The 25,291-nt window shown below is 58.4% G+C and overlaps 2 protein-coding genes across 3 annotated transcripts; both read right to left on the reverse strand.

Annotated features, from left to right (window-relative positions):
* Positions 1–2,287: 2,287 nt before the first annotated feature.
* Positions 2,288–4,805, reverse strand: NDUFS8 (NADH:ubiquinone oxidoreductase core subunit S8). 2 transcript variants are annotated; one of them, XM_012552829.3, is made up of 7 exons: positions 4,704–4,805; positions 3,865–3,919; positions 3,723–3,785; positions 3,121–3,210; positions 2,850–3,022; positions 2,628–2,756; positions 2,288–2,499 (listed from the first exon to the last, which is right to left on the reverse strand). In XM_012552829.3, exons 2-7 carry the CDS (start codon positions 3,917–3,919, stop codon positions 2,368–2,370), a joined length of 642 nt encoding a protein of 213 aa, XP_012408283.1. In that variant the 5' UTR covers positions 4,704–4,805; the 3' UTR covers positions 2,288–2,367. The 2 variants fall into 2 exon arrangements, with proteins under 2 accessions (XP_012408283.1, XP_023362321.1); XM_023506553.2 differs by lacking the exon at positions 4,704–4,805 and adding an exon at positions 4,399–4,499.
* A 986-nt stretch (positions 4,806–5,791) lies between these two features.
* On the reverse strand, positions 5,792–23,373 carry ALDH3B1 (aldehyde dehydrogenase 3 family member B1). The gene is made up of 11 exons (XM_031943615.1): positions 23,125–23,373; positions 16,526–16,628; positions 14,241–14,409; positions 10,589–10,699; positions 10,221–10,341; positions 9,334–9,419; positions 8,913–8,994; positions 8,360–8,746; positions 8,009–8,175; positions 7,008–7,107; positions 5,792–6,432 (listed from the first exon to the last, which is right to left on the reverse strand). Exons 3-11 carry the CDS (start codon positions 14,400–14,402, stop codon positions 5,792–5,794), a joined length of 1,857 nt encoding a protein of 618 aa, XP_031799475.1. The 5' UTR covers positions 14,403–14,409; positions 16,526–16,628; positions 23,125–23,373.
* Between the last annotated feature and the right edge of the window lie 1,918 nt (positions 23,374–25,291).

Genomic DNA, 25,291 nt, shown 5'->3' on the forward strand with positions numbered 1-25,291 from the left:
AGGCAAATAAGGGGGGGGGGCTTCCTGCAGAGGGCGGCCCCAGGCTGCTGCCCCAAAGGCGTGGGAGCGGCAGCCCCTGGGGGGCCACCCCCCCCCGGGGGCTGTTGGGAAACTGAGGCTGGAGCCTGAGAAGGGAGCGCTCCCCAGAACCGGAGGAGCCCCCGGACCGCTTCCCCCACACCGGGGAGCTCTGGTCGGGAAGGGCCCTTGGACCTCTGGGCCGCGCCTCCAAGGTGTCGGCGCTCCGAGAGCCTGGACGGGGGAATGACCCACTTTCAGTGACCGCCCAGGAAGCGTCCCCTTGCACGGGCTCCAGCCCCAGCCTGGGCGCTCCCAGGCCCGCCACCTTCTGAGTTTACAGGCTGGGGAGGTCAGCTGACCTTCCCCCAAGCGGGGGTTTCCCAGCTCCGGCTCCCGTGGGCCTGCCATGGCCTCCCCCGTGGGCCCCGCCCAGGCTGTCACCCCACCCTGCCCAGGCCGGGCTCCCGCTCTCCCCTCATCTCCCTGGGCCTTTGCAGTTGGTCTGTGACAGCGGCTCCCTTCCCTCCCCTTCAGCATCACCCCCATGTTCAGCCATCCCCCGATTCTCAGGCACTGCCTCAGTTTCCAATTCTTGGCTATCACAGATAAAGCCCTAAGTGTGTTGGTATCTGCCCTTTTTTCCCCTGAGGCAACTGGGGCTAAGTGACTCACCCCAGCTGGGGCATGAGTGTGTCTGTCCCGTGGGGCCCTTCCCCGGGTCCCTCTTGACCCAGAAACGGGGAAGTGACTCAAGAATTATTCAGCCCCCAGGCTGAAATTTAAAGCCCTTTCAAGGAGACCTCATCCTCCTCCCCCTGCCCCGGCCCGTGGCACCCAAGGATGCCCTGAGCCCTCCCCAAAGCTCCTGCGGGAGGCAGGGGGTGGCCGGGCGGGCCCCTGGGCAGCTCCCCCAACGTTTCTTCTTCTCTAGGAGGCTCCCAGCAGCCACTCAACAGTCTTTGCTCGAGTGATTTGGCCGGAGCCGTCTTAGGGTGCGCTCGGTCCCCAAGTCTCTCCTTTTAGAATTCGGGAAAGGGGAGCCCAGAGGACGCCCCCAGGGTCACCCCGACTCCAGGCAGGACTGCCCAGCGCACCAGCTTCTCCAGCCCCGGCTCGGGGCAAGACGGCCCCTCAAAGGGGCCCCAGGAACCCTTTTCTGACCGAGGCTGCGTTTATGTAGCACCTACTATGTGCCAGGCTATGACGCTCTAGCTGTTGTCTCTTCAGTTCCCATTTCCCAATTAAGGAAACTGAGGCAAATGCAGATCATTTCTCACACAGGCAGGAAGTGGCTGAGGTCCTGTTTGAACTTGGGTCTCCCTGGATCCAGACCCAGCCTGAAGACAAATCTGTCAGAAAAGCAGCCCATCCTCCCCGTTTCCCTGGTCTCTTCGGGGGAGGGGGTGGTCGGCCATAATCTGAGGATCCCCTGCCCCCCCCTGTGCCTTCTTCACATGCGGGGTCCCAGTGACACACAGGGGCTTCAGCTCTGCCCGGGGCCTGCAGGCCTCTCCCCTTGCTCCCCCGACACCCTTCCTCATCCCTCAAATGGCAAACCTGAGGTCAGGGGGGTCTCTGAGCCTCTTTCCTCATGGGCCCATTTCTGGGGCTGCCATCCCACCCAACTGTGGGGACCCGACAGGGAAACGGGCCCCGACGGCTCAGCCCTGTCCTTCAGCAGAGCGGGATCAGAGGCCCCTCCGGCCTCCATCAGCTTGTCTGCTTCCGCCATCCCTTCGGCGCCCAAGCCGAGGTGGGCCCACTCCCCATCCTCTCCAGACCCCCTTCCCGGCCCGTGAGGACCTCCACGCCCTAGGCTCTGCAAGGGTAGGCCCCGCTGGCTCGGCCTTGGTTCCCAGAACCAGAGGAGAGACCTAACCCGGATTTGGGATGTACGCTGTGGCCGTCGCTCCCGCTGCCGTCTCCCTTCAGGGCCACCCCCTCACTCCCTCACCCCCAGTGGCTCCCCTGCCCCTTGGGCCATGCCCCTACCCCGGGCTGACCCGTCTGAGCTGGGGGCTTGTTGCCCCTTCCCAGGACTCTCCCACCTTCTTCTTAAATGAGGTTTCCTGGGTGTGGGGTGGGGGCAGGCCTGCCGGGCCTCCTCTAGGGGAGGGTGCCCTCCTGGGACAGTGGGGCTTGGAACTACCCACGGAACAGACCCCTCCCCCACCTCAGTCTGGCCCGCACCCCTCAGCGACCCCCACAACAGGGAGGTGGGGGCTGCTGCGACGTGTCCCCAGTGATGCCAAATGAGACGCTCAGCACACATTTCTAGGCTTTATTTCAGGGGCCGGGGGAAGGGCCCTCGGTCAGAGGGGGACGGGGGAGGCCGGGGCTCCGGCCTCACCGGTACAGGAAGTCGGCCTGGATGTTGGCGGCGATCTCAGCCTCCCACTTGTCCCCGTTGTTGAGAAGCTTCTCCTTGTTGTAAAGCAGCTCCTCGTGGGTCTCCGTGGAGAATTCGAAGTTGGGGCCCTGGTGGGAGGGGGGGGAGGGAGCTGTGAAACCCTGGGGGTGCCCTCCCCTGCGAGGACTCCCACACGGCCCCTCCTTGGTGTCCAACCCCCGTGTCGCCCCTCCTCCACCCCCCTGCCCCCGCTGACCTCCACGATGGCGTCCACGGGACAGGCCTCCTGGCAGAAGCCGCAGTAAATGCACTTGGTCATGTCGATGTCGTAGCGGGTGGTCCTCCGGCTGCCGTCCGCCCTGGGCTCGGCCTCGATGGTGATCGCCTGCGGAAGGAGCGGCTGAGCCCCCCCATCCCCATCCCGGCAGAGCCCCCCCCATGCCCATCCCAGCGGGGCCCCCAGACGCCGCTGCCTCACCTGGGCCGGGCACACGGCCTCGCAGAGCTTGCAGGCGATGCACCGCTCCTCCCCCGAGGGGTAGCGCCTCAAGGCGTGCTCCCCCCGGAAGCGGGGGCTCAGAGGGCCCTTCTCAAAGGGGTAGTTGATGGTGGCGGGCTCCCGGAAGAGGTAACTCAGCGTCATCCCCAAACCTAGGACAGGGAGAGGGACCCCCGTGGGCATGTGCCTTGCCTCCCCCCAGCCTCCCTCCCCCCAGCCTCCCGGCCTCCCTCCCCCGCCCCCAGCGCACCTCGGATGAGCTCGGTCCACAGCAGGGTCTGCGCTGCTCGGTCGGTCACGGACTTCATGTCCATGGGGAGCTCCTTCACGTTCACATACTCTGGAAAGAAGGCGCGTCAGCTCGGCGGGGGCTCGGGGGCCCCAAATGAGGACCAGGCCCTGCCACCCACAAGACCCGCTACTCAGCGAGGTGGCGAGCGAAGGGGACATTCGGTGAGGTGGTTGTTGGAGCCACCCTCGGCTCGCCAGGAAGGCGGACGAACTGGTCAGCGAATGGGGTTCTGCCCGGAGCCGCCCCGGCCAGCGTGGGGCCCCTGCTGCGCGAGGCAGGCGGCGCTAGGGCGCTTTCTGCCCACTCAGGGGCCGGGACCGTCCGAGGCCGAGGGCCGAGTGGGCCCAGAAGTTAGTCTCTGAGCATCCCTTCCCTCTGTGGCGCGGGGCAGCCCGACTCGACTCGCCCAGGACGTGGGGGGCTCGCCCTGCCCGCCCCCGCCTGGCCCCTCCCGCTCCAAGGGGCCGCCTCCCTCACCCGCGCCAGGCTGGAGGACCCGGTCCGGGGGGGCTGGGTCAGAGGTCAAAGGGGAGACCACCACCCACCCGGGGAATACTCACTGTAGGAGGAGGAGGGGGGGCTGCAGTGCAGGGCTCTGGCCAGGCCTGGACGGCAGGCTGCTCCTGGGGGAAGAGGCGGAGGGTCACGGCGGCCCGGGGCCAAGCCTCCCCCCGCCCCCTGTGCCCAGCGGGGCTCACCTACCTGCGCCGGCCACCCGGGAAAGGACCCGCAGCAGCGCCATGTTTGGGGAGCTCATCTGGGAAGAGGAGAGGGAGGGGTCAGCGGGGCCCCGCCGGCCCTGGGGGGGAGGGGGGACCCTCATTCACTCAGCCATTCACTCGTTCCTTCGTTTCTGCACGTTCCTTCCCGTTCATCCGCTCCTGTTCCTTCCCTGGCGGGCGCTTTCTTCCACTCACGCATTCGTTGCTTCACATTTGTTCACGCCTCAGATCGTTCCTCACTCGGCCACTTGTTCCGTTCATTCATTCACTTACGTTCCTGGACGCCTCCCTCCCTCCCTCCTTCCCTCGGCCCGGGACAAGAAACCCCTTCCCCGATCTCTGGAAGCTCCTCCAGATACGCCCCCCCCGCCCCCCCCCCAGTGCTTCCCCGGCGTGTCCGGCAGAGCCGGGCGAGGAGGGGGAGGGGCCCCGAGAACTGGGGGAGGACCTCCCCATTCGGGGTCGGGGGCCGTGACCTTGGACGGGTCCCTTTTCCAGTTCCCCGGAACCGAACCTTGTCTGCTGGGCTGAGGGACGGGGGGAGGGGCGGGAAGGTAAAGAGGGGAGGGAGCTGAGGAACCTCTCCTTGACTCCCTGACCCCTGACCTCAGGTCGGGCCTCCGCCTCCCGAGCCCGACCGCGCGCAAGGCGCATGCGCACTGCCAGGGTGACCCTCATGCTTGCATCCCGAAGGACGGCAGGAGCGGCCTCTCGCGCGGTCCGGTCGGAGCCAGAATGCCCGGCCTGGTCTGGCCCGACCCAGCCCCGCCCCAAGCCGTTTTCTCCCTTTCATCTCTGCCAGATGAGTTGCGAACCCACCTGGAAGAAGCGCCGGCGCCGCCGCCGCCGCTGCTGAGCCTCAGAGCCGGGTCTGTCAGCTGGGGGCGGGGGCCGCCGTCACCGCGTCACAGCTTCCATTGGCTCGCTGGCTTGTCATTTCAGGGGCGCAGAGCGGAAATGAAAAACTTTGATTGGTCTAGAGGCAAGAGGCGGGATCATAACTTTGATTCCGCGCACGATTGGCTAAACTCGGGGTCCCTCAGGAAGTCAAGCTGGGCGTCGCCATGCTTGTCCAGGAGGCCCAATGAGCAAAGACGTCGTCGTCACGTGCGGGGGACTCAGGGCCTCGGGTGTTTAGCGTCGCGTGGGAGGAGCGTGAGAGCGCGGTCACGTGAGCGACCCCAATTTCCTGGTTTATAAAGTGCGGCTCACCTTTCTGAGTGACCTAGCTCCGGCGCCCGGGTCGTGGCGGGATATCGGAGTCTGCGCGAGTCGGGGTTACAGCGGTCCAGGCTCGCAGAGCTTGCACGCGCCGGGACCCTCCCCGCGGCCCGGCCCCTCCCCTCGGGGGCGCCTGTGGGCCGTGCTTGTCGCGCCCCCTCCGGCGCCCAGGCCCTGCCCGGCCCCTGCAACGAAGCGCTCAGTGTGAGGCTTCCGGGGTGTTGGGGCGGTTTCTGTTGGGTCCGTCTCTGTGCCCCCCCCCCCCCCCCCCCGGCCGTGGCCTTCTCCGGCTCATTACAGAGGAAGAAGCTGAGGCAGGCGGGGTTCCCGGGCCGGCGTCTGCCCTCTGTGCGGGGCAGGGGCGGTGCCGGGAGATGCCCCGGAGGCTGCGGGGGACCGCTCCCGGAGGAGCCCTGGGGAAAGGGAGAAGCTGGGTCCTAAATGCGCTTGGACCTGGGGAAGAGGGACCTCAAAGGCCGGATTGTGCCGGCCCTGGGCAGGCATTCAGGCTGCCCGCGGGGCCTGAGCGGACCCCGAGCCAAAGGCCTCCCCTCCCGTGACGGCTTCTGCTCCCCCAGCGCAGCCTCCTCGGCGCCCGCCCCAGGCCAAACGCCCCCATTTCTCCCGCCGCCGGCTCCCAGCCGGCCCCGAGGCTCCGCTCAAGGATCACAGGGCTGAGGTTGGGTTTAAAGGTCTTTTTTGGCGGGGCGGCCCGGAAGGCCACAGAAACCCGGGGACGGAAGGCGGCCCAGGGCCAAAGGAACAAAGGCAAGGCGTCCAAGGCGGAAACCGGAAAGCAAGGCCCGGTCAAAAAAACGAAGCCCGGTCAAAAAAACGCAAGAAGCGGCCAGAAACCAAAACCCCCAAAGGCCGGGGAAAACCAAGAAGAAGCGGCCCGGGAAACAAAAGGCAAGCAGAAGCGGCCAGGGAAGGGGAACAAAGCAGAAGGCCCGGTCCAGGAAGGCAAAAACAAACGAAGCGGTCCCAAAGAGGCAAAAGAACCCTCGGGCAAGAAAACGGTTCCCGGGAAGCCCAAAGGAACAAAGCAGGCCGGCCCCGGGGGAGCCAGAGGCGAGGTCAAAGGCTTCCCAGCTTGGGGTCGTCTCAAACCTGACCCACCGGGGGGCCATCCAGAAAGGGCGTGCACACTGGCTCTTGCGGCCCACCTCCACCAAGGAGAGCAGCAGCCCCAGGTTGCGCTGGGCGTAGGGCGGGTAGCGCAGGGAGTTGAACTTCTCCAGGCCCGCGCTGCGCAGCAGGCAGCCTCGCTGGTGCGAGAAGGTGTCGAAGCTGAACTTCCCGTGGTACGTGCCCATGCCGCTGTTTCCTGCGGGACAGAACGGCCGGTGAGGGGCCGGGCCTCCGGAAGTGGGGGGGGGGGGGGGATTCGGCAAAACCCCTCAGCGCTGGGACAGGCCGGAGAACCGGCACGGGAGGCAGCTAGAATGTTCTCTCGTGTGTGTGATGCGGCTGATGGGAAATGAGTTTTGCTTTGCTTCACACGGATAGTTTTTTGCTTGCCCCATTAGTGAGTGGGGGAGGGGAAGGAGGGAGGGAGAAAATTTGGAGTTCAGACTTGAAAAGAAAAAATGCTGAGAAATCTTACAAGTCTTGTCCCTTTCCCTGCAGAATTGTGAGTCCACGAGGGCGGGAATTGAGTCTTTTCTAACCTTGGTGGGTCTTCCAGGGCCCAGAAGGGCAGTTTGATTCAGTAAACATTAAAGTCGGGTCAGCAGTGTGGGCAGTGGGACAGTGGGGGAGACCTCGGAATCAGGGAAACAGGTTCAAGTATGACTTCTGCCCCGTTACAGACATGGCGGATGGGACAGGAAATGGGGGGGTCTGGAGAACTGGGGGCCCGAGGGGTTGGGGCAGGATGATGAGGCCGAGCACTGGACCTACCTACTCCTCCAAAGGGCAGCGTGGTCAGCGTCAAGTGCATGAACCCATCGTTCCCACAGAAGCCCCCGCTGCTGGTCTGGTCCAACATCTGGTGCACCACCTAGGAGAAAGCCAGGAGGGCTCAGGGGCGCCCGGGACCCCTGCAAGGGCCTCTCACTGCAGGCATTAGCAGCGGGGCTCCAGCGACCCACGAAAGAGGACCAGAAGGTCTCATTACTGAGAAATGTAGAGATCAGTGCCAAAGCAAGGAGCCAGAGGGCAGCTTCAGGAGGGTGAGGCTGGCTCCAAGTCCCCCACGTTCTCCTCCTCCCCTCCCCCTCGCACTCCCTGAGCTGTCGGACCCACTCTAGCCATTCCTTCTTTCCACTCAGATGGTCCCCAGCAACCCCATCCCTTCTGGCCTGGACGCTCACAAAGGCTCTCCGCTTCCAGGTCTCCATTGGTTGCCAAAGGAGCCTCCTGAAGCACGGTTCTCAGTGTGCCGCTACCCTGCTCAAGAACCTTCTTGTCTCCCTCTTACCATTAGGATAAATTAGATTTGGAGACAGGAGGGAGCAGGGTTCTGAGACTAGAATCCAACTCATTAGAAGATGGGAATCCCCTCTACAACACTACGCAGCCAGGAGCATATAGGACAGGGTGCTGGCCCTGGAGTCCAGACAACCCAAGTTCAAATCCAGCCTCAGACACTAGCTGACCAGCTAGTCCGGCCCCTCTCCACCCGGAACCTCAGCAAGAGATGAAATTTGCTTAGCACTTGAGAGCGTCTTAGCCACCCGAGGAGAATGGCAGCTGGGGCAGAGGCGGGGAGCTGCACAAGGAGGGGCCGGATGGGATCCAGGAGGTGAGGCCGCAGGCCACAATCAGGGGACCCCTGACTCCAGCTGGTTCCCTTGCTCCCCAGGACTCGGTCTTCCCCCTCACTCCCCCGCCCAGGCCTGCCCTCTGGCCCTAGACCTGCCCTTCGGACCCATTTCCTCCTGGCAGTTCCCTCCCCTTACCTTCGAGTCGTTGGAGAAGGCGTACAGAGCCAGGGGCTTCTCCCTCTTCCTGATGAAGGCGATGGCCTCCTCCACCCCACTCACGGTCAGGATGGGCAAAATGGGCCCAAAGATCTCTTCCTGCATCACGGGGTCCGTCTCCTTCACATCCACCAGCACCGTGGGGGCTGCCTCGGACCACAGAGGAGACCTCAGGCCGGGGACCCACAGGGATCGGGGGCGGGGGGGTATTGGAGAGCTCGTGCTGCCAGCCATGGAGACCCCAGGGGCCAGAGGGTCCTGGGGTCCTGGTCACCCGGAGACTCCTCCCGAGCAGTCCGGGGCCCCCCGAGGGGGGAGGGGAGCACTCACCGATGTAGCGTTCCTGTTCGTCCGACTGGCCGCCGAAGGCCACGCGGCCACTGCCCAACAGGCCCCGGACCCTGAGGAAGTGCTTGGGGCTGATGATGCGGGCCAGGTCCGGGGAGCTCTGGGGGTCCTTCCCATAGAACTGGGTCACCGCGTGCTGCAGGGCGGGCAGCAGCTTCTCGCGCATCTCCGGGCTGCACAGCACGTAGTCCGGGGCCACGCACGTCTGGCCCGCATTAAAGAAGCGGAACCAGGCCACGCGGTTGGCCACATTCTGGAGGTCGCAGTTGTCGTCCACATAGCAGGGGTTCTTGCCCCCCAGCTCCAGGGTGATGGGGGTCAGGTGCTGGGAGGCTGCGGCCATGACGATCCGGCCCACAGTGGTGTTCCCTGGGAAAGTGGAAGAAGCGTAGACCCTCTAAGTGTCTCCTGCAGACCAAGGAGCCGGGTTCTCAAAGGCCTGAGATCTGCAGAGGGCCCGAGACGGCCCAAGCTACTTCCTCGGGGTGGCCCGACAGCGCGGGCCTCTTGTCCCCCTGGACCCTCCCGGACCCACCTGTGAAGAAGATGTAGTCGAATCTGTTCTCCAGGAGGGCGCTGGTCTCCTGGGGGCCCCCCAGCACCACAGCAAAGCAGTTCTGTGACACAGGGAGGAGCTGGTTCCTTGGGGCAGCCCAGACTCCCTGCCCGGCCCAGAATGCCCCCCTTCCCTCCACTGCCTAGATCCCCAGCTAGAGCACCCGCCCACCGCCCCCACCTAACTCCGAGCTGCCGCTACACTCTTGACTATTCGGGTCCTTAGGGAGAAGCTCAGGGGCCCCTCCCCCAAAGCCACAGTCCCGCTTTCCCCAGGAGGGTCCCAAGGCCAGAGGTGCCATCACAGCTCAGGGAGAGGGAGCGGGGGGGGGGGGGGGGGGGGGGGGGGGGGGGGGGGGGTGGGGGAGGGGAGGTTGGGCAGCTCTGGGCTAAGCCCTCACCTTGTCCAGGTAGCGGGGCAGCACCTCCCCTATGACCTTCTCCACGCTGCTGCTCATCTCAGAGGGCTTTAACACCACACAGTTACCTGAGGGGAGGGAGGGGGAGGCAGGTTCAGCTGGGGAGCCCCCTCGGCAGTGGGTTGCCATCCCAGCCTGTTCCCCCGGGCTGCTTCCCGAGGCTGGACCAGCCCTGCCCCCGTCCCGGTCTCCAGGAAGGGGGGGGCGGTGCAGCATGGGGCTGGCAAGGACAGGTCTGGGAGGGAGGGAGGGAGGGAGGGGAGGAAAGGGGGACAGACTCGGGCAGAGCGGACCTGGTCCACTTTCTGAGGCCTGGGGGGAACTTTAAGAACCTTAGTGTCCTAGAACCTTAGAACCCAGAGTGTCAGAACTGAGCCTGAGAACCCAGAAGGGAGCTGTAGGGAGGGAACGTTCCTAGCTGCGGATGATGTGGTCAGGCAGGGGAGGCTCACTGACCACCATTCCTGGGCCTCAGGGGGTCAGGAATAACCAGTGATGTCACACCCGGAGTTTGCTTTCCCATAAAGCTCTTCCGATCAAACCCCCAGATTCCTGAGCTAACGCTTCTCCCCCCCAACCCCTCCTCCTGCGCTGCCTCCCACTCCCCGTGAAGGGGCTTTAGAACTCTTAGAGACCTTAAGAGGACCCACGCTCAACCCCCAGTCTGCAGAGGCAGGGAAATGGAGGCATCTTGCCCAAGGTCCCCAGGGCGTCGCGTGCCCTTGGACAAGAATTCTGGGCCCCTCACTCACACTGGCTGCTCTCCTCGGACCCCCATCTCCCTCCCTGCAACTCGGCCCAGGAACAACAGGGGAGGTTCGGGGGTGGGGGGGGCAGTGCCCCCGGGGGTCCGGGCCCTCAATCCTCACCTGCTGCGATGGCCCCCACCAGAGGAACCAGCATGAGGTTCAGAGGGTAGTTCCAGGGGGCGATGATGAGGACCACGCCGTAGGGCTCCTTCCGGATGAAGGCTGAGTCCAGCTGGGTGGCCTGGCCACAGAGACACCCTTGGGCCCTGAGCCAGGTCATGGCCTGGGGCCCTCAAAGAGCTCGGGGAACCCAAGGGAAGAGGAGTCCCTGGGAGGGGAGCACCTACAGGGGAGCCTCCCTCCGGCCCCAGCCTCCCTCTGGCTTCCTACCCAGCCCCCCTCTCTCCTGCCTCCCACAGGGCCCTCATAGGCCCTGCTTCTCACCGGGCCCCCAGCCTCCCTCTCTCCTGTCTCCCACCCAGCCTCACCAGGTTTTTAGACACATGTTCATCCTTCATCCAGCTGTGCAGGCTGTTCAAAGCCAGGTTGATCTCACTCTGGCAGATGCTGATCTCGGAGATCTCCGACTCAAAGGGAGGCTGCAGGAGAAGGGGATCTGTGGGTCAGGCGCCTCCCCACGTGTCCCAACACAGGCCCCCCCAGCCTGGCTCAGAGGCCTGGGCTCCGACCTCTCCAGGACTAAGTAGTGGGTGGGGCGGCTAATTTATTTAAAATAAATGTTTATCGATATCTGTTGGTTTTCTATCATCTACTTTCCTCCCCGAGAGCTCTCCTTTATATCAAGGAGTAAAATTAAAGAAGAAACAAATCTTTTTTCTTTTTTCCCTGAGACAATTGGCCCAGGGGCACCCAGCCGGGAATGTTAAGTGTCTGAGGCCAGATTTGAACTCAGGTCCTCCTGACTTCAGGGCTGGGGCTAAATGAGCAAAATCCAGCAAAACTAAGCAACATATCAAAGAAACGTGTGATGTTAGATACCTCCAGTCTCCCACTTTTGCAAGAATGGAAGGAAGAAGGGAAGAAGGATGGAAGGAGGAAGGAAAGGAAGAAGGGAGGGAGGGGAGAGAAGGAAGGAAGGGAGGGAGGGAGGGAAGGAAAAGGTCCTTAAAAGCCTAATCGGCACTAGGATTTATTCCAAGTGGGTCAGGGGTGAGGAGGTTGAGGCAGTGATGGTTGACAACGCTCCTGGCACTTAGCCCTGAAAGAGGTGATGATGGGAGGGGGGAGAGTGGGGGGTCTTGGGCACATTTGTGGGCACTGCGGGTGCCGGGGGGAGATGAGAGAGCAGGCGAGTGAATGACAGTTGGGACGAACTCCTGGAGGAGATGAGAAAGGACTGAACGACCCGAGTCCAGAGAGCTGGGAGGGAGGGACTCGTTTCTGGAGAGACACAGCAGCGGGGCAGGGCTGAAAGACCAGACTGAACAGAGAGTTGGAGAGAGGCCGGGCTCACTGCGGAGGCTTGGTGGAAGGAGTCCATCCGGGATGAAAAACGGAAAAGCAAAGGGGAGAGTCTGACTCCTCTGTAGCCCCCCAGCCAGGGGGAGACCGTGGATAACACCTTCCTAATGCAGACCAGAGATCTCCCAGAGAGGGAAAGATCGGGAAGGGACAGGAGGGCAGGGAACAAATCGATGAAATGCCTGATATAGGCCGGGCACTGTGGCCCACACCGGGCTGGGCGGTGTGGTGGTCAGGTCCCTTGGCCCGGAGTCAGGAAGGCCTGAGTTCTAAAGTAGCCTCAGACACTTACTAGTCACGTCACCCTGTCTGCCTCAGTTTTCTCATCTGCAAAATGGATATAATGATAGCACCTCCGTCACAGGGTGGTTGGGACATTCAAATAAGATAGGACCTGCGGAGCACTTTGTGAACGTTAAAGGAAGGTAATTCTATTTGCAGATTAAAAATAACTCACTACAACTGGGCTTGTATCCGAAAGAAATCTTAAAGAAGGGAAAGGTATCTGTATGTGCACGAATGTTTGTGGCAGCCCCCTTTGTAGTGGCCAGAAACTGGAAACTGAGTGAATGCCCATCAATTGGAGAATGGTTGGGTAAATTGTGGTACATGAATGTTAGAGAATAATATTGTTCTGTAAGAAACGATCAGCAGGACGATTTCGGAGACGCCTGGAGAGACTGACAGGAACTGATGCTGAGTGAACAAGCAGGGCCAGGAGATCATTATTTACTTCAACAACACTATGTGATGATCAATTCTGATGGACGTGGCCATCCTCAGCAATGAGATGAACCAAATCAGTTCCAATAGAGCAGGAATGAACTGAACCAGCTACGCCCAGCGAAAGAACTCTGGGAGATGACTAGGAACCACTACACAGATTTCCCAGTCCCTCTCTTTTTGTCCACCTGCATTTTTGCTTTCCTTCACAGGCTAATTGTGCACTATTTCAGAGTCCGATCTTTTTGTGCAGCAAAATAACTGTTTGGACATGGATGCTTATATTGTATTTGACTTATACTTTAACATATTTAACATGTATTGGTCAACCTGACATCTTGGGGGGGGGGGTGTGGAGGAAGGAGGGGGAAAGTTGGAACTAAAGGTTTGGCAATTGTCAAATGCTGAAAAATTACCCATGCAGATATTTTGTAAATAAAAAGCTATAATAAAAAAAACCCTCACCAACAAACAAAAATACCTCTCATTTAGAGCCCACTTCAAGGCTTACAAGGCCCTTCTCTCACCTCCACCATGTTTGCCAGGTCTGAGGAGCTAGGTGACCTACCCGAGTCTTATTGCCAAGTCCCTGGAGACTCCAAAGCAGAGAGAGGGAGAGGGAGAGAAAGAGAGAGGAACAAACAGAAAGAGGGAGAGATGGGGGAGGGAGAAAGAGGGAGAGAAAGGGACCCAGACAGAGATGGATCCCTTGTGGAAAAGGGATTGGCAGGCTGCCTGGTAAGCCGGGGAGCTGGAGCCCTGGCCAACGATGAACTCGATTATGAAACAGGTAGTTTTGAAATCATAACTGGGAGCTCAGGGCTCTACACCAAGTGCCCACAGACACCCACAGAGTGTCGTTACTAACATTCTCTGCCCAACGTGTTGCTTGTTTTAACTTTATAGGGTTATTAAGGTTATCACACTACTAGGTCAGGGAAGTTCTTAGACACAGAAGCTTGGGATTTCACTGAGGCAAAGGCTACTTGTGGACCAGACCGAGAAATATGGACTGGGTAGTTGGCGGGGGGGGGGGGGGGGGGGGGGGGGGAGGGGGGGGGGGGGGGGGGGGGGGGGGGGGGGGGGGGGGGTAATTTATAGCTGAAGAACTGTGTTGAGTGATGGATGCATGCCAGTCTGGAATGAAGTCTTCAGTATTGGGCCACAGGACTCTACCTTATGATCTGACCTGTTGCTTCCTCCCTCCCTCCCTCCCTTCTTTCCCTCCTTCCTTCCTTCCTTCCCTTCTTTCCCTCCTTCCTTGCTCCCTTCCCTCTCTCCTTCCTTCCTTGCTTCCTTCCTCCCTTCCTCTTTCCCTTAATTCCTTCCTCCCTCCCTCCCTTCCTTTCTTTCTTTCTTTTTCTTTCTTCAATACCTCACTGTCCTCATTTCAGATTTCCATCAGTAACTTAGAAGAAAGTCCAACTTAGCGCGCCAACCCAACATACAAAGGCCAGAAGTTGGCTAACATGGAGGGCAGACTTCAGATCCCCAAAGACACTAAAGGTCAGGATGATGAGTTCAAATGAACAAGAGTGAATCGAAGATCCTGAATGTGGATTCAAGAACTCAACGGCAAAGTAGAAAGCTGTCCCTGTGCAAATGACTTGGGAGCTTTGGTGGCCGACCCCTCACCGTGCATGTGACATGGACGCCAGAAGGACGAGTGATGTCCCTGGCTAACGTGAAGAGGGTGGAAAGTGCCATGGGGCAGAGCTACCCTGATTGAAGGTGGGGAAAAGTTTTTGACTTGTGAGGTGATGAACTGCCCAACCTCCGGAGTGTTCAAGCAGAGCAGCGTGGCCCCTGGCAGGGAGCCTGCCAAAGGGGCTCGTGTTTGGGAGCGAGATTGGTTAAGACACTTAGAAGAGCCTCTGCATGCCTGGGGGCTGATTTGCCCCGACTGGGTCTCCAGAGAAGCCTTTCAGGCCTTACCTTGCGTAGATCCTGGGCCAGGGCAGCCAGGAGGGAATCTCGGTTTTCCTTCAGGAAGCGGTTCAGCCCTTCTAGCTGGGCAGCTCGGAACTCCGCTGGGCGGGTTTTCCCAGAGTGGAAGGCCTCCCGGAGGCTCTGCACGGTGTCTGCGAAGGGATTCATCCTGATTCTGGAAGAAGGAGGAATTGGCTGGGGGGCGGGAGCTCCCTGTGCCCTGGAGCCCCAGGCCCAATGCTCCGCCACACAGAGACAGGAACCTGTGCCCCCTTCATTAAATGTGGACTCCCCCAAATGCTCAGTACCAGCTCTTTGAGGAGCCGAAAGCCTCTGATCCCTTTAGGACTAAAGGAGCCTCAGAATCAGGCTGCACAACCTCAGGCCTAGAACTGGACAGGGCTGCAGACCCCTGAGCCCGACCTCTTCCTTTTACAGAGGATCCCGCCAAGGCCCAGGGATGGCTCTGGTTTGGCAAACGGATGATCTAGAACTCAGATCCAGGCCTTCTGCCGGGAATTTGGGGGGCTGATTTTAAAAACAGTGTGGCTGGGAACAAGAGCCCAGGGTGCAGCCGCAAGGGTCGCTGACACCTCTTGGTGAAGGCGAGAAAGAAAACTCAAGCATCTTAGAAAGGTTTTCATGAAGGACTGAAACCGTGTCCTCCTAGGGAGCACCAGCCAGCCTCGATTTGCGAAAGGGAAGAAATCATTTCCCACTCACAGCTGGGGTGGGGAGACCCCCATGGGTGAGAACGCTGGGTACACGTAAACTATTTCTAGGAGAGCTACCAGCTGGGTTTCAGGCTGACAGAATCCCCGGTCTGCCCCCCAGCGATCCTCACTGCCCGGCTCTCCCCTGGCTTCCCAGTCCCATCTCCCCTCCCACTGCCTCTGTCCCAGACCCGCCTGCCAACTGATTCCCGTCAACAACATTCCACCTCCGGCCTCTCTAACTTTGTCTAAATGCTCTCTCTCCTCCCTCACTCTAGAAGGATCTCTGGCTTCCTGGAGACTCAGCTGAAGGGCTGGCATCTCCTTTAGGCCTTCAATGATCCTCCTACCCCCTGATTGTTCTCTCCCTCTAAAAAAATATATTTATAGCATTTTTAATTCATGGATTAAAACAAGCATTTGGAATAATTTTTTAAAAGATGATTTCACGTGAAACTGCAAATCTATTCTATAAACTTCCTCTTAATCTACAGTATTATCTCCCTCTTGAGATTCTTTTTATTCTCCATGGTTTCACGTGTTGTATTTATGTTGCAATCCCTTAGACCGGGAGCTCCGGGAGTCATTTGTGTCCCTCACACCTACTCCCTCCTGCCACCATAGCAACAAATGTTTGCTGACTTGACCCTTCAATTTCCCGGAGAACTGGCTTCACAGGACCCTCCCTCTCCATTCACCGAGTGACGTCCCAAGTAGTCCAGACTTCCCTCTTATTGACTTACTGAGTCACAAGCAACCTCGACAAACAGACCAAGCCTCTTCACCATGGAGATAAAACACCCCCAAAATGCCAGGGCCAGCCCAGAGAGCCCGGGGGCACAAAGGCACACTCTCGCCTCCCTCCCCCCCTTCTCCCCCATACCTGCCTGCCCAGGACTAGGGCAGAAGAAGCAGGTGGGCTTGGGACTAGCTCTGAAGCCGGCTAGCGGTGTAGACACTGGGCGCAGGGACAGTCAACAGGTGGGTTCTGAAGCCAGCTAGCAGTGTAGACACTGGGTGAGTGACAGTCAGCAAGTGGATTCTGAAGCCAGCTAGCGGTGTAGACACCGGGCGCAGGGACAGTCAGCAGGTGGGTTCTGAAGCCAGCTAGCGGTGTAGACACCGGGTGCAGTGACAGCCAGCAGGTGGGCTCTGAGGCTGGCTAGCGGTGTAGACACCGGGCACAGGGACAATCAGCAGGTGGATTCTGAAGCCAGCTAGTAGTGTAGACACTGAGGGCAGGGACAGTCAGCAGATGGGCTCTGAATCCAGCTAGCGGTGTAGACACTGGGCGCAGGGACAGTCAGCAGCCAGCAGGGGATTCTTTCTGAAGTAGATCAATGACGGAGACAAATGAAATTGAGCACAAACCCACCACACTGGGGATTCTCCCCTGTTCCCTCTCCTGCCGGGATATTCTACTGAATTATTACCAGGAAGGGTTACAGAGGGGGGAAGGTTGCTGGGAAGCTTTCTCAACCCCTCCTGCATCTCAGGGGGGAGCCCCTTCCTGATATCGATGCTAATCCATCACTCTGCCAGAAAACCCACCATCAAATCCCACCTTGGATTACTGACCTTCTCTCCTGCCAACGTACACCCAGCTCGGTCCCACACCTTAAGTTCCGGTTGTCCCAGCAGGTGGAAGGCTGCTGGCCCCCAGCCCTGGCCCTGGACTAGTCTAGGAAAATAACGACACAAATGTTTTCTAAAATCACTAAAACAAGTACGTTCAGACTTGCCGGGCTCATGGAAGGAACCCTCCCCCGAAGCTGTTCTGTGAACCAGGAACCAAGTGAAAATAAGGATGGTTAGACTTGCTGGGCCCGCAGAAGGAACGCTTGCCTATCAACTGCTCCTCCAGCCCAGGTGACCAAGGTGCGGTTTTGATTGTTTTTAAGAGATCCTGTGACTGAGCTGTCGCCCGAAAAAGATTCTGTTTCTGTGCTTCTGTTAGTATCCCTAACATGGCTTAGAGCCACAGTTATGGTCTCAAAGCTTTCTTTTCCCTGACCCTAAGTGTCCGATCGATAGGTGTCCGTGCTTTGGGGCTTCCTGCTCTGGCGAAATGAAGGTTTGGCTTAAAGAGAATCCCGAGCGAATGTTCTCACTTTGGCTCGGAACCAATGCTCTCCCGATGCAACGCTATAGTATCGATGGGTTTGCCAGTGATCACCCTGTCTGGGTTGGGTGAAGGAGGATCACCCTCCCAAGTACCAAAACAGAGAAGATATTACTATTATTATTATTATTATTAATTTTAACTTAGGTATTTGATATTTTCCCCAGGTACATTCAAAACAAACAAATTTATATTTTGTAAATTTTTTGTTGTAAATTCTCTCTCTCATCCCCCTCCACGATTAAGAAACCACGTGATACATTTCTATAGAAAACAGAGATCTCCCACACAATGAAAATAGAAACTCTCAAGAAAAAATAAATTAAAGAGAGAGAGACAGAGACAGAGATAGAAACAGAGAGAGAAAGAGAGACAGATACAGACAAAGAGAGACAGAGACAGAGACAGACAGAGAGAGACAGAGAAGAAATGAGGAGGGAGAGGAGAGAGAGAGAGAGAGAGAGAGAGAGAGAGAGAGAGAGAGAGAGAGAGAGGAACAATTAGCTCCTCAGAGAAGATATTAATCAGTAGTTTTATGGGAAAAAATCAGGTTGGATGTTATTCTCCCCATTCCACCCCTCTGTAATCCCACTGCCTTTACCGTAAAGTTCCCAAGCTCCCTCCTCCCCTATTTTCCCTGAACGTGCCCGGGTTTCCGGTTAGGGGGATTCCCCTTAAAAAGGGAATTCACTGGCCCCTTTCCTCAGAAACGCTTAATGTCCAAATTTCCCCCCCCATTCTTTTTAAAAGGGTCCCTCCAATTAACCGGTTTTTCTTTTTTAATAATTTTTTCCCCTTGGTTTTTCAAAAAGGTCTTCCCCCACCCCTTTTTATTATTTTAACTTTTTCTCAAACCCATTTAAACACGAATCTTTTTCCCATTGAAAACTCCCCAAGAAAAAAGAAACCCCTAAGAAAAATTAGAAAAAATTTAGAAACAGAAAAAAGGGGTACCGGGAACAGAACCCCAACCCCAAAAAAAATAAAAAAAAAAAAAAAAAAAAAAAAAGAAAGCTCTTTAGTTTTTCCCATTTTACCAATATTTAATAACCTTCCAAAACTACCAACTTTTTTTTCCCAACTGGGAAATTTTTTCACTGTTTTAACTCTTTTTAAACCTCCATTTTAGATTTGGGAAATCACAACCCTCCTTATCCAGTTTCCCTTTATTTTCCCAGAAGGGTTTTGCTTTACACCACTAAATTCACTTTTAACTTGGTCCTCCTGCTTACCCTCTTATCCACCCACCCCCCTTTTTTTTAAAAAATCATTCCTAAAACCCCCATCTAAATTATTTTTCCCTCCAAAAACTCCCTTTTCCCGGGGAAAAAACCCTTCCCCCCAAATCAAAATTGTAAAACCCAAAGGGGCCAAAAAATTCCCGGAATAAAAAAGGCCCCAAAACTGTTCCAAATTTTTTTCTTTCCAACGGGACAAAAAGAAAACCTAGCGAAAAAATCAGGCAAGGGACCTCGGGGTCTCCCCATGCAGGGTCCCAACTTTTTTAACCGCCAAATACCAAACAGGGCCAAACCGTCAGCATAAAGGGGGGGGTCCTCCCCCCCCCCCGCCCAAAAACCCCCCTTTTCCTCCCTTTTCCTAATCCTTTCTACAAGGGTCCCGCAACCCCAATAACAAACGCAAAAACCCCCCCCTGCCCCCCCTTACAAGCCCCAAACCCCACCCACCAAAGAAACAATTTCCCAAACCCTTTTCTCCCAGGCCATCTGGCCCCCCCTTTAACCCACTGGATCCCCAAGCGTTCCCGGGCCCCTGGGCCCTTTTTCTTTGGGGGGCCCTACGGCCCCCCCCACCCAAATTCCTAAAAGTTCCAAACAAAAACAAATCACGGGGACCCAAATAGGGGCTCCCCCCCCCCTGGGGGCACAAAAAAAAGGGAAACCCCCGGGCCCCCCATACCCTGGGGTCCCCTCCCCCGCTTCCCCAAACCCTCCCGGCCCGGGAAGGGGGGAAGGCTACTTCCCCCGGCCCGGACCTCCCTCCCAAGAAAACCCCCCCCGGGGGGACCCCGGGGCCAAAAAACCCCCAAAAAACAAAAACCTCCCTTCCCTCCCCGGACAAAAACCCCCCCAACCCGGAACAATAAAAAGACGCAATAAAAAAACCACAAACTCATCCGGCCGCCCCCCTAAACCAATTCCCCCCCCACCGCGGGACCAAAATTGGGGATCTCCATTTAAAACCTTCCCCCTCCCGCGCAGCCCCCTTTCCCGGGCCCCCCCACAGCACATTATAGGGATCCCCCCCGGGCCCCCCACCCCCCACTCCCCCCCCCCCGCCCCCGCCCAAAACCAGCCCCCCCCCCCCCCCCCCCACCCCCCCAGGGACCCCCAAACCCCCTTTCCCCATCCTTCCCGCCCTCCCCATTCCCAAAACCCCGTCCCCACCCCCCCTCGGCCCCCATTTTTAAAAAAAACCGCCACATCCCACCCGCCCCCCCCCAAAAACCCCCAACCCCGCCCGGAAGCCCCCCCACCCCCCCCTCCTTCTTAAAAAAACACCCCCCCCCCTCCTCCCCCCTCCCACTCTCTCTTTAAACCGGCCGGGGAAAGAAACCCGGGAAAACACCCCAGTTCTTTTCCTCCCTTCCCTTCCCCGGCCCCGCGTCTGGCGGGGCCGACCCGGGGAAACCAGGCGGCCGGGGAAGGGACGCCCCCCCCCCCGGGACCACCCCTCCCCGCACCCCCCCCCTGGGCCACCCCCCTTCCCGGCCACACATATCCCTCCCATCCCGTATCCGTATCCAATATCCTATCCGTATCCCTCCCAAATCCCATATCCCAGGGCCCATCCCAGGGTCCCTCATGCTCGCCCCTCCCTATCTTTCTCCTCCCCTCCCTCCCTCCCCCCCTCCGGGGCTCCCTCACCTTCCCCTGAAAATCCTGCCGGGCTGGGCCCCCTAAAAAACACCCCACCGTAACACCCCCCAATTCTCCAAACGAAAATTTCCTTCCTTGCAATCCAAAACATTCCCCCCTCCCCACCCCCAAACCGGGTCCCTCACCCCCAAAACCCCACAACCCCCCTCAAAACCCTCCCCCAACTTCTAACCCCCCCCCAAATCCAACATCTCACCCCCCCAAACCCAGGTCAAAACCCCATCCCCCCAAAAACCCAAAAAACACTAACCAAATCCCCACCAACCAAAAATCCCCCCCTAAACCAATTTCCCCCCAAAACCAAAAAACCTAAACCCAAAAATCAAACAAAAAAATAAAAAATTCCCAAAACAAATCTCAAAACCAAAATTTCAAAAACCAAAAATGTCAAAACAAAACAAAATCAAAAAAATTAAAAACCAAATCAAAATCAAAACAAATTCAAAAACCAAAATGCCGGGGAAAAAAAAGGGCCAAATTCAAAACCAAAAAGCCCCTTCAAAACGAAAAACCAAAAAAAAAAATCAAAAACCAAAACAAAAATTACAAAAACCAAAAAAATCCCCTTTAAAACAAATCTCCCTAAAAACCAAAAAAATTCAAAACCAAATTTTCCAAAATTCAAAAAAGGCGGGCCAAAAAAGTAAAAAAATTTTCAAAACCAAAAACCCCTAAAAACAAATACGCAAAACAAATCCAAAACCCAAAACTCAAGGGAAATAAAAACAAAAATTAAAATCAAAACAAAATACAATAAAAAAATCTCAAAAACAAAAATCAAAAACCAAATACAATACAAAACAAAAAAAATTCAAAACAAAAATCAAAATCAAAACAAAAACGAAACAAAAAAACCAATAAAAAGCAAAACAAAAAATCTTTTCGAAATCAAAAACCAAAAAAAATCTAAAAAAAATCTCCTACAAGAAAACCCAAATTACCTAAAACCCAAGAAAAAAAAACAAGATAAAATCTGCAAAATCGAAATTCAAACCCAAAAGGTTGTCCCAAAACCCGGGAAACAAATAAAACCAAATCTTCAAAAAAAAAGGGAAAAATCAAAAAAGCAAAATAAAACGTCAAGGCCCCAAAACCGGGGTCCCCCCACCCCCAAGCCCCTTAAAAAAAAACAAAAGTTTTCCCCAACTCCCCTCTCCCAAACCCCCAAAACCCCCAAAACCCCACCAAAACCCCCCACAACTCCAAACCCCCCATCCCGCAAAACCCCGTCCCCAAAGCGCGCCCGCAAAAACTCCCCCCGCACCTTTCCGAAACCCGGCCCCCAAGGGCCAACAAAACATTCCAAAAAACCCCCTTCCCAAACCACCCCGCCCCGCCGCGTCCAAGCCCCAACATTAAACTAACCCCACAAAACCCAACCAAACCCCCCACTTTTTTTCAAACCGGGGAAAACCCCCTTTCCCCCTCCCCACCCCCAAACCCTAAAATCCCCTCCCAAAACTTCCCTCCCGCCAAACCCCAAAACCCCCCGGCAAAACCCAAACCATCCCCAACTTCCATTCAAACCAAAAAACCTTTACCCCGCCCCCCCAAAACCCAAAAATTCCCCCCCACCCCCCAAACCCCCCCCCCCAAAAAACCTCCCTCAACCCTTTCCCCCCCACCCCCCACTTCCCCCCTCCTCCCCCCCTTCCCCCCAAAAACAAAACCCCCAACACCACCACTTTCCCCCACCGGCAAACCCCCCAAAAAAACCCGGGCCTTTCCCTAAACACCGGGCCCTTCCGGCCCCGCCCAAAAACGCCTTTTCCCCCACGCCAAAAATTTTTTCCCAAAACCCCGCCGCCCATTTCCCCCAGCCTTTCCCCACCCCTTCCACCCCCCCCCCCCGCCCACCACCAAAAACCCCCAAAAAAAGCCAAACCCCCCCACCCCCCAAAACTCAAAAATTTTTTCCCCAAAAAATTTTCCCTTTCCAAACCTTTTTCCCCCCCCCCCCCCCCCCCCAAAACCCCCCGCCCCAACCTCTCCCCAAAAAGCCCCCCCCCACCGCCCCCCCCCCCCACCCCACCCAAAACCCGCAACCACCCCCAAAGGGGGCCAACCCTAAATCCCCCCCCCCCCCTCCCTCCCTTTCCCCCGGGCCAAACAAAACCACCCCCCAAAACCCCGGCTCCCTTACAATCCCCCTTCTTCAGGCGTCAAATCCTAACCAAACCTCCCAATCCATTGGCCCGGATCCCATTCTAGGGATCCTAGACCTGGCGGCCTAGACTCTCCTCTCGGCTTCCATAAGCCGGTGCTCTCTCCGGCCTCCCGCCCCCTTGCCAGGCCCCTGTGCCGCCCCCCAGCCGTCTCTGACCTTCTCAGGGTGGGCACCCACAGCTCCGTCTGGCCTCCTTCCTCCCGCGCCTCTCTCTGTGACCTCCTGAGAGGCTCTTTATCCTCCCTACGCAAGTACCTGCTGACTTCCTCCCGGAGCCCTTGTCTTCTACCCATCAGCCCGCTCCCAGTGGACACCCCTGGGTCTCTCCGTCAAGGCAGCCAAGGAGGAGTTGCCTCCGCCCCAGTCCGCTCCGTCCTCAGCTTCCCTCTTTCTGTTGCTCTTCCCCCTCCGGGCCCTGGCCCAGACTGCTATCCTTCCCCTAACCTCAGGCCCAAGCCTGCAGATTCTCCCCGGGCCCCTCTGCCACCTGGACATGGGCACCTCTGCCACCCAGATGTGGGAACCTCTGCCCGCTCCTGGGCATTGTGGCAAAGGCTTTCCTGCCTCTCTCACCTCCACCCAAATCTTGGGTGAGGGCCCAAGGCTGCCCCAGACCCAGGGCGGCCCCGACCTGGCTTTCCCGGCCCCTGGACGCGTTCCCAGCTTGGGTCCGACGGGCGTGCCGACTGTCCCCTACACCTGGCGCCCCTCACCCCACCTCTGCCGCCGAACGCGTGGCTCCCTTGGCCAGAAACGTCCAGCTTGACGGCAGGATTAAGTCGTGGCCGCCCATGGACCTTTCCTGGTCCCCTGTCTGTCCTCACCTGCTCCCCCGGAAGTCACCAGCTACCCGTGGACAAGTCTCCCCCCCCGGGGTGACCTGGAAGGTCCTTGAGGGCAGGGAGGGCCGGTTTTCTGACTTCCCGGCACCCATGGGATGCCCAGCTCAGTCTGCTCTTAAGTCTGCTTGAGTTCTAGCATGTCTTACCTTCTCTGTGCCTCAGTTTCCTCTTATGACAGATGGGGTAAAGACCCCTGCGCATGGCTTCCGGGGCTCGCTCTGAGCAGAGCTGCTTGTGCAGCTGGGAGCTGGGAAGGGGGGAGCTGTCGCTCGGGCTCCGGCGCTCGCTCCCTGGCAGCTCATGGGCAGAGGCTGGCGCTTCTGGGCGGGAGCCTGGGGCTGCAGGGGTCAGAAAGGGAGAGGTGGGCTCTGGGGCCTCCCCAGAGGCTGCGCCTCATCCCTGGCACTGGTCCCCACCCATGGAAGCCAAAACAAAGGAGGAAGATTTCTCTGTGCAGCTGCTGAGGAGACAGGAGGGAGATTGGGTTACAAGTGGGTGGGGCAGAGGAGCGCATCCTCCCTGCCCTCCGCCCTCTGCAGCCAGCCCGTGCCCTCTGCGCCAGCCGGCGCCCACCGTGCCCCAGCCGCCCGCTGCTCCCACGCTGCCTGCCCTGGCCTGGGGCCCCTCGGGGGGCCCCCCCCCCCCCCCCCCCGTAGCCTCCTTCTGCTCACCTGGCCTGCTCCTTCATTTCCTGGAAGGTCCCCATCCCCGCCCCCAGCAGGGGTCCCTGGGGAGGGCTGGAGGTGTCTGGGCCCTCCTTGGGCACAGGGGGAGGCGGGCGACTCTCCTGGTCTTCTCAGAGAGACCCACAACTCTCAGGCTGCCAGCCCGTCACGTGAGCCAGCATGTGACAGAACTCCATCCTTGCCACCTGGAGAAGAGCCAGAGAGAGACAGAGAGGGCTGGGCCAGGGAGCAGGGCGCCGTGGGTGCCCTGGCCCACTGGCTCCTTCCCCCTCCCCCAGGGGGCGGTTTCCCTGCGCAGCCCAGGGCCGGGGGGGGGGGTGGGGGTGGGGCTGGCCTTGTCCTGAGAAGGACCGGAGCTGTTTCTGGTCCGCCCTCTGCCCAGCGTGGTCCTGGCGGTGATGGGGACGTCGAAGGCAGGGGTCTGGGTTCAAGTCCAGCCTGAGACAGGATCCTTGGGCTGGGAGTGTCATCCCCTTACTTGCAGGTAAAGTTTCTTAGACTCCAGGTAAGTGACTGGCCTGAGGTCACATGGGGCATCGATTCTTGGGCACCCTGGCTGCTGGCCAGAGGCCCCCCGGGACCGCGCCGAGCCTCCCCCCGGATTCTGAACCTCCTCACCACAGAAAGGCTTTAGACAGCTGCCAGCATGGCTGGCCACGTGGGGGAGGGGGGCCGAGGCCTGCCTGCTTTTGGGTCTCAGGAGCCCCATCTTCCTGGGGGCTATCGTCCCCCTCCCTGGCACCCCCGCCCCTCCCTCTGAGGCCTCCTCCATCCTCCCCCACTTAAGGAGGGTTCTCCTCTCCCACCTGGCGTGGCCCTGCCTCCAGATCCCCTTCCCTTTCCTTCTTCCCTCTGTGGGTTGCAAGTTATTTTGTATCCTCTGAGCTTAGCTTGGGACTCGGCATGCAGAAGTCACTTAATAAATGCTTATTGACTCAGTCGTCTATTAGCCATGTGACCGGCCCCACGAAAGACTTAGCCACAGACCCAGAGCGAGGGCCCCAGGGCCCCTCATAGGTGGGATCCCAAGCCCTGGGCCCAAGGGCTCCGCGGCCACAGTGGGAGGCGGCCTCCTTGTGCCCCAAGCGCCTTCCAGGACCTGGACGGCCTCCAGAGAGTGCTGCCTGTTGTTCTCCTCCTCACACCCTGGCTGGCTGGGCCCCTGCCACCTGGCTCCTCCCCAGAGACATTTGAGTCGGGGGCCCCTCTGCTAATCCACAGGCCGGGGGCCCTGCCCAGCTCCTCTGCCGTCAGGGCCCTCCCTTCCCCAGTCAGCCCAGCCCGGCCCCTTACACACAAACACTCTTTCCTGCGAGCCTCCCACAGCTCCAGTAGGTCGGGTGTTTTGATGGCCATTCATTGTGTAGACACAGCGACTGAAATCTCAGCCCCAGCCCGCTTGGTGAGCAGCCTCCCCCAGTTCTCTCTGATCTCGGGCCTTCCCTTGTGGATGCCTCGGGCCGGCCCAGTCTTGTTTGTTGGCTGTTGTTCCCATGCTCCCCCTCCCCCATGAGGCGACCTGGAGGATAGGGCCTGGGTTTTGCCTTTTTTTTTTAGTTTTTAGTGCTCAGTCTGGCACACAGTAGGTGCTTGCTTACCAAGTGATCCTTGACTGGTTGAGACCCAG

The sequence above is a fragment of the Sarcophilus harrisii genome, chromosome 6 (assembly GCF_902635505.1).
Source record: "Sarcophilus harrisii chromosome 6, mSarHar1.11, whole genome shotgun sequence".
NCBI lineage: Eukaryota > Metazoa > Chordata > Mammalia > Dasyuromorphia > Dasyuridae > Sarcophilus > Sarcophilus harrisii.

What these genes read in the sequence shown, in the direction of transcription:
- ALDH3B1 (XM_031943615.1), bottom strand. Translation starts at nt 14,402, where the DNA reads ATGAATCCCTTCGCAGACACCGTGCAGAGCCTCCGGGAGGCCTTCCAC. An exon ending in TGCCCCGCTACCTGGACAAG is followed by an intron (nt 8,995 to 9,333) that starts GTGAGGGCTTAG and finishes CCTGTGTCACAG; the next exon opens with AACTGCTTTGCTGTGGTGCT. An exon ending in CGACTACATCTTCTTCACAG is followed by an intron (nt 8,747 to 8,912) that starts GTGGGTCCGGGA and finishes CCACTTTCCCAG; the next exon opens with GGAACACCACTGTGGGCCGG.
- NDUFS8 (XM_012552829.3), bottom strand. Translation starts at nt 3,919, where the DNA reads ATGAGCTCCCCAAACATGGCGCTGCTGCGGGTCCTTTCCCGGGTGGCC. An exon ending in TTCCCGGGTGGCCGGCGCAG is followed by an intron (nt 3,786 to 3,864) that starts GTAGGTGAGCCC and finishes CTCTTCCCCCAG; the next exon opens with GAGCAGCCTGCCGTCCAGGC. An exon ending in CCCCCCCTCCTCCTCCTACA is followed by an intron (nt 3,211 to 3,722) that starts GTGAGTATTCCC and finishes CCTTCTTTCCAG; the next exon opens with AGTATGTGAACGTGAAGGAG.